We start from the raw sequence: 7988 nt of genomic DNA, 5'->3' as shown, positions 1-7988 counted from the left end.
TGGCAGCTAGAATCCAGGGCTTCCCCCAGACAGACTTTACTTGGTTGCGCTGGTGTGATATATCTGGCAACCAACTCAATGAATTTTTTTCTCTTTTAAATTGTCTATGTTTAATCAAAAACTAGATTTAGTGAGATTTATTTTAAGTCATTAATATCCATGCTGAGTTACCATGGATTTCCCACACATCACTTTAAATTTGGTGGGCTGCAAAGGTATATTAATAAGCTCCTTAATTATATTTAGCTCATCATTCTCTATTTTGTATTTTTTCATTTTTTGATCAATGATCAAGACTTAGGCAGTGCTAACCAGCTAGTCCTGGCCTTTCTTATTATAAACTTTTCCTATTGGAAACAAAGCCACAAAAAGTCCATCAAAAGCACAGGAGTACAGGGAACAGTTCATAACTCCTCAGGGGGCCGATCCGGAGGGCGACGGCACAGGAGTCCATAGTCCAAAGGTTCAGGGGGCCGGCCATGTGGAAGGTGGCAGTGGCGAAGCAAGCATGGCTGGCCACACTCGGGTGGCTTGGCCCGTGGCCGGCGGCGACGTGGACAAGACCCGTCGGGTGGCTTGGCTGGCGGCCGGCGGTAGTGTGGATGTGGACGTGACCCGTCGGGTGGCTTGGCTGGCGGCCGGCGGTAGTGTGGATGTGGACGTGACCCCTCGGGTGGCTTGGCTGGCGGCCGGCGGTAGTGTGGATGTGGACGTGACCCCTCGGGTGGCTTGGCTGGCGGCCGGCGGTAGTGTGGATGTGGACGTGACCCCTCGGGTGGCTTGGCTGGCGGGACGAGCAGAGGCGTGGCGTCGACCACTGGCTGGGTCGTGGCGGGCGAGACGAGCAGGGTCGTGGCATCGACCTCTGGCTGGGTCGTGGCAGGACCAGGCGAGGCAGGACCAGATAATGGCGCTGCAGGCGATGGCGTGGAGGGATGCTGGACTGGCTTGGCTGAACCTCCAGCTGGCGCAACAGGACCAGGCGAGGCAGAAGCAGAGGCTGAAGACTCTGACGAAGCTGGACCAGACGAGGCTGAAGACTCTGACGAAGCTGGACCAGGTGACGACGAGGCGGCCGCAGGTGGCGGCTGAACGGTCCCCTCGGACCCTCCAGCTGACGAGGCATGAGGCTGGACGGGCTCCTCGGGCCCTCCAGCTGATGAGGCAGGTTGCTTTTCAAGTTGCAGCAACACACAGTCTATAGTGGGTGAAATGAGTTCGTATGAGTTCTCAGACTGAGGTGTGGCAGAACCAGGTGAGGCGTCGTCCTCAGGCTGAGGCGTCGAAGCAGCAAGCAGTAGCGCAGCAGGTGGTGGTCCTGCAGGCGGCGGCACGGGAGCCGCAGGGGGTGGCGCTGCAGCCACAGGTGGTGAAGCAGAAGGTGGCCAGAAGGGCTCCTCGGGCCCGCCAGCTGACGAGGCGTGAGGCTGGACGGGCTCCTCGGGCCCGCCAGCTGACGAGGCGTGAAGCTGGACGGGCTCCTCGGGCCCCCCAGCTGACGAGGCGTGAGGCTGGACGGGCTCCTCGGGCCCTCCAGCAGACACAGGAAAAGGCTGCACAAACTCCAACTTAGCCCCTGGCTCCAACCTGGCCCGGATCTCGGTCCCACAGTGGCTTAGCTGAGCCTCATGGCTAGCACTTCCAGTGCAAACAGTCTTATAATTTGGCTTCTTGGAAGCAAAGTTCATAGCATGATCAATACACTGGGATGCTAGGTAATTGTGCAGAGGGATAAGATATTCCGTGGAAGACTTGGCTGGTGATTTTTCAGTCTTAGTCATTTCATAAACATGCCCATGAACCTTTAAGGCAGTGTTTGTTCCAATATTGTCCTTAGAAAAAACGCGTGGATTCAGAATATAATCACCCACCTCATGTTGCTGTGAGCCGTGGTGACGACCTGGACGCCGCCTCCTCCTGGAAGCGGTGGTTGTGGGGGCCGGCGCCGCTACAGCTGAGATGAATGTAGCACTGGAAGCAGCCACCGGTTGAGGTGAGGGAAACGCAGCACTTGTCTGCTGCCGTGGCGACATGGACATGGAGACAGGTGAGAGACTGAATAAGCCGACTCTTACTCCTGTAGCCGGTGAAGGAAGAGCTGCATCACCGCAGGGCTGGTGTGATTCAGCCTGCACACTGGGCACCTGCTCAGACGATGATGGTGAGGCAGAGGAGTTCGTGGCTGTAGCAAACTTCTTTAAATCTGCAGGCAGGCAGTCCATAAAACCTGGGTTAGCCGTGGCTATCCGGGTCAACTGAGCCCGAATAGCCTCCTTCTCCTCCCCCTGCTTCCCTGCACAGGAGATAATCCAAAGTCCACGAAGCTGTGTAACACGAATCTTGAATTCAAAAAAGTCACTGAAATAAATGTCCGCTGGGTCCAGCATGGTCAGGTCGTTCTGTCACAGTCTGGCGAGGGCAGACTGTATGAATTGAAAAAGGACCCAAAACGCAGATGCCAAGGAACAGGGAACAGAACTTGAAATGTTAACAAAAGGCGAGCCGTTTAATAAGGCTAGTAGAAGAGGTACAAACAAAGGGCAAGGCAAACTGAAGCAAAATTAACACAAACCTAAACTGGGGAATCTAAACAAGCAATAAGAAAAACCTAGGCAAGAAACTTGGAAGCATGGCATGGGAAGCATGGCGTGGACAACAGACGACCTGACAATCACACACTGAAAACAGAGGACTTAAATACACAGGAGGTGATTAGGGGAAGTGGGAACACATGGAGGAACAGCTGAGGGTAATAAAGCAGGACGAGGCAAGGGAAGCAAAACTAGAAACACTCACATGAGACATGGACCTTCAAAGTAAAACAGGAAACACACTGACTGAATTCTAAACATGCAAACTTAACAGCAACTGGGGAGACAGAATATAGGAACCTGAAATATGGTACAAAACCATCACAGTGGACATAACATGGAACACAGGGAAGCCATATGACGAAGCCAAAGAGCAAAACCTAAGATAACCATAACTGAGATCTAGGGAAACACGAAACAGTACCACAAAGGACTCAAAACATAATCCATAATATAAAAACACGAGATCTCTCCAAAATGAAACAGGAACATGAGAGGCAGACATAACAACATAAGACAACAGACATGAAACACACGAAGGGCAAGGGAGATTTAACATAGTTGGAACACGAGGGGGAAATAATAAGAACTAGAAACACTTAGGCATGATAACAAATAAACTTAGGAAACCTGATAAGCTTAAACATACACTATGAACATCAAAAGAACTGAAACTCAAAACACTGGGTCATAAGACCCAGGACCGTGACACTTAGACTCTGCTTTCACTTCTGCAAACTCTCTGCAACTTCCTGTCAACTGCAACTTAGTCTTTCTGAAAGACACACACACTGTTTAAACCTCTGAATGCAATATCAATGCTGCAGATTATATTATTAATGCAATGGTAATGATGATGATTATTTAACAATAGCAGTAAAATAATTTCCCTGCTCCACACAAACCATCTGAACGATTCTTTGAAGAAAAGTATATATGTTGATGTTACGGCCCTAGCAGGGCCTCCTCCTGAAGGTGCCTGTGTGGGCGTGTCCCACCACCTCTTCTGCCTGAGGTGCCACCTTTCCCTGTTACACAACTGACTCACATCAGTAATTAAAAGTATTTAAGCCCAGGGAAAGGTGAGCTCTGGGCCAGAGAGCCAGTAGTGTGGTTACAGCTTGTGAGCTGAGTGGTTGTTGTGTTTGCAGCTAGTGAGCTGTGTTTTTGGTGGTTTTCAGCTAGTGAGCTGCTCTTTCTTTTTGGCTTACATTTTACTTTATTGACCAACGCCTGAGTTTTGTTTGTTTTCTTAAATGGTGATAGCGGCTTGTCCGTCTCTTTTAGTTAGTATAAATTGAAACTTTAATAAAACTCTTTAATTTAACCCTTTTGCCTCCTTGACTCCTTTTTCTGACCCGGTCACTTTTGTTACTTCCCCCTCCCCACCTAGACCCCTCAGGGGAAGGTAACAGTTGATATGACACACAAGGTCAACACAACACAAGAATATATGTTAATAATATGTTTCCAATGAGGATCAAATGTTTTCATTATGGTATTCAGCAGACACTTGAAAGTAAATTGAAAATTTTGACAAGTACAAGTTGTTTGTAGTGTAGCTCAGTTGGGATATCAAAGTATGAAAAAATTAGAGCAATCAAAAAGAAAAACAAGAAACGAATAGTTTGCTTTGCAATTGCAAATGAAACTTTAAGTGAAGTATATGCCTTTTGATATCAGAGATCACAGTGGCTCTGTTTTCAAAAGAGGTTTGCACTCACATACTGGAGTACAGATTTAGAAAACCCTCCAACAAAAATGAATTCTCTTCATCTAATTTTCATTCTCTATGCTAATGTCTGCACAATATTCCTCTAAAACAGAACAATTTTGTATAAGATCTCTGAACATGTTTTCATTTCTAAAAATCCAAACAAACTTTATTGGCTCACATGTAATTCATTGACAAATTGGAGGGTTTATTTATTTATTTTTTTTAAAAGAGATGATTCTTGCAAATTACCTTATTTTTATGCTGTAATAGTGACAAGAGAGATGTTAAGACTGTTCTGCTTGACCATCTATCACACAGTATCTGGTAAAAGAAAAAAGATGACTGGGAGAGAACCAGTGTGCCCACTACCTACCATCCTGCCAAATGCCATTTTCAAACAGCTAAGAAGTCTGAATATTTCTGCGTCTTGTACAGAAATGCATATGATTACTTGATGAACCACAGCGTGAGAGAGATGCACGATGACAGAAAAATGAAGGAAGAAATAGAGAGCACAGGAGGAGAGGTCGGAAAAGGAGGAGGGGTAAATGGAAACGTCGCAGAGGCACAATGGAACTATATAAATCTAAGCAAGTGCATTTGATCATTGGCATTTGACAGAAACAGGGATGGAAGAATGTGGCCAAGGGAGGGGAATGCGGCAGTGAAGAAGTGTAATACCATGATGTGACTAGCTACAGACGTTTTGTGATTTTGTGCACGTCCAAAGTGCTGGCTCTTTGTCATGCCAAAGTACAGGAGTGGCAAGGGTATAGCACCGTGATATTTCGGGCCCGCTGCGGTGACACATGTAGTGGCTTCAGGCCATGCAGGTTTAGTTAGAGTCTGACTCATGGTCATGATGTAGTGCCTTATGCAGTGATAGCTTTGAGACATATGAGCTGGTATTTCCAGTGCCAGGCAGAGGCTGCCATTTCCTTGGCTGGATTAAAAAATATTCCCAAAGGAGAACTCCGGATTGATTGTCTTCTTAGGTTAGGAGCGGGCCTAAGCCGGTGCTTTCACGCCAATATCTAACATGTAGCGTGATAAGGAATACAACTTGGAGAACATATTAGATTGATTTATTTATTATTTGTTCTGGCTATTAACGCACCACACTGGCTTAGGTCTACATGTAACCAAGATCAGCAATAGCAACAGGAACATCAGACTTTAAACAGGTAAACTCTATTTTAAATCAGAACACAGACCCAACACTTAGTGCTTTTAATTAATGCTTACCACCACAGTAGCCTTCTAACTATTTAATTTAGAATTTTATGTGCATGAAGTTTGTGAACTCTCCCATCACAATCTAGCAAAACTAATGTGCCCGCTGTAATTTTCGTTTTGTTTTTGAGAAATCACTCATAACCACTTTGTCTGTTTTTTCATATTTGTCCACTAATATGTTTCAGATCATCAAACAAATGTTAATGTTCAATAAAGATTATCAAAGTGAATACAATATGGAGTTTTTAAGTGATAATTTTAAAAATGAAAGGCAAAAAAGAGTAGCTAAACTTATCTGACCCTATTTAATTGTCCCCTAAACCTGATAACTGGTTGTGCCACCCTTGGAGCAAGAACTCCATTTGCGGGTGAGTGGCAATGAATCTTTCACATCACTACAGAGGATTTTCAATCCACTCTTCTTCAGAATTGTTTTAATTCAACTACACTGTGGAGCTTTAGAGCATGAACATCATTTTCAAGGTCATGCCAAAGCGTCTCAATCTAATTTAAGTCCAGACTTCCATTCAGAGGTGGACTGGTGTGTTTCAGTTCATTGTCCTGGTACATAACCCAAGTGCACTTGAGCTTCAGGACATGAACTGATAGTTGGACAATCTCATTTAGGATTTTCTGGAAGAGATCAGATTCCATAGTTCCACCAATTATCACAAGTCATCCAGGTCCTGAAGCAGCAAAGCAGCCATAGAACATCACACTACCACAATCATGTTTGACTGTACACGGTTCTTTTTTATAAAATGGTGTTACTTTTACACAAGATTTCATGGGACACAAATCATATAAAAAGTTCAAATCACTTTTATTTTCACGTCACATGTGCACGTACATGCGAGTGAAATTCTTGTATGCGAGCTTCACAAGCAACAGTTGTGCAAAAATACAATAACATAAAACAAGCAAAATATAAGAATAGCTAAATCTGAGAGTAATAAATATATGTACAATATAAGAGTGTATGCATTACTGGATGTGTATACTAAATGTTTTTCTACGTGTGTGTGTGTGTGTGTGTGTGTGTGTGTATACATATTTTAGAAATTAAATAGAGTCAACAATAAATAAAAATATATAAAATATACAGTGGTTGGTAGTTGGACATGTGCAAAACAGTGGCATTTATATACAGTGTGGAGTGCATAATGTTGAAGTTCCAGTAGTAAGGGTGAGGTGTCTATGAAGTGTTCAGCAGTCTGATGGCCTGGTGGAAAAAGCTGTCTCTCAGTCTGCTGGTACGAGACTGGATACTGCAGAACCTCCTTCCTGATGGAAGTAGCCTGAACAGTTTATGGCTGGGGTGACTGGAGTCCTTGATGATCCTTCCCGCTTTCCTCAGGCACCGCTTCCTGTATATGTCCTGGAGGGAGGGAAGCTCACCTCCAATTATCCATTCAGAACACCGCACTACTCTCTGGAGAGCTTTGCGGTTGTAAGCGGTGCTGTTGCCGTACCAGGTGGTGATGCATCCAGTGAGGATGCTCTCAATGGCACAGCGATAGAAGGTCCTGAGGATGCGGGGGCTCATGCAAAATCTTTTCAGTCTCCTGAGAAAGAAGAGGCGCTGCTGCGCCTTCTTCACTGTTTTGTTTATGTGTACTGACCACGTAAGATCCTCAGCCAGATGTACACCAAGGAACCGGAAGCTGCTCACTCTCTCCACAGCAGCGCCGTTGATGGTGATGGGGGTGTGTACTTCTCTGCACCTCCGGAAGTCCACTATTAACTCCTTTGTCTTTGCGACGTTGAGGGTGAGATGGTTGTCTTGACACCAGTGGGTCAGGGTGCTGACCTCCTCCCTGTAGGCCGTCTCATCACCGTTGGTGATAAGACCCACCACTGTAGTGTCGTCCGCAAACTTCACAATGATGTTGGAGTTGTTAGTGGCCGTGCAGTCGTAGGTGTAGAGTGAGTACAGGAGAGGGCTCAATACACACCCCTGTGGAGCACCAGTGTTCAGTGTGATGGGGATGAGGTGATGCTGCCCAGTCTGACCACTTGGTGTCTGTCAGACAGGAAGCTAAGGATCCAGCTCCAGAAGGAGCTGCTCAGTCCTAGATCCTGCAATTTCCTGTCCAGCTTTGAGGGAAAAATGGTGTTGAATGCTGAGCTGTAATCTACAAACCGCATTCTCACATACGTGTCTCTCTTCTCCAGCTGTGACAGGGCAGTATGTAGTGTCAGGGCTATGGCATCATCAGTGTTGTGGCGGTATGCAAATTGTAGAGGGTCCAGTGAGTCGGGTAGTGAAGAGAAAACGAAGTCCCTGACCAGCTTCTCGAAGCATTTGCTCACGATGGGGGTCAGGGCTACAGGTTCGTTCAATGAGGAGATGGTGGCGGATTTGGGTACAGGGACAATGGTGGCTTTTTTGAAGCAGGCTGGGACTACAGACAGAGAGAGGGAAAGGTTGAAGATGTGTGTAA

General features: G+C 46.0%; 1 protein-coding gene across 1 annotated transcript in view; it reads right to left on the bottom strand.

Moving 5' to 3' along the window:
- Nucleotides 1–1176: 1176 nt before the first annotated feature.
- The window catches only part of LOC309708638 (uncharacterized protein), a gene marked incomplete at its 3' end in the record, with an annotated part of 28236 nt that continues 21424 nt past the window's right edge, over nucleotides 1177–7988 (bottom strand). The window contains exons 2-3 of the mRNA XM_082536866.1: nucleotides 1237–2423; nucleotides 1177–1198 (exon numbers count right to left, since the gene is read on the bottom strand). Of these exons, the coding sequence (XP_082392992.1) occupies nucleotides 1177–1198; nucleotides 1237–2387 (1173 nt within the window). The 5' untranslated portion in view covers nucleotides 2388–2423. The remainder of the gene's footprint in view (nucleotides 1199–1236; nucleotides 2424–7988) is intronic.

Source organism: Aulonocara stuartgranti (genome assembly GCF_965226115.1).
Source record: "Aulonocara stuartgranti genome assembly, chromosome: 6".
Taxonomy (NCBI): Eukaryota; Metazoa; Chordata; class Actinopteri; order Cichliformes; family Cichlidae; genus Aulonocara; species Aulonocara stuartgranti.
This window is presented reverse-complemented; position numbering and strand designations above follow the sequence as displayed.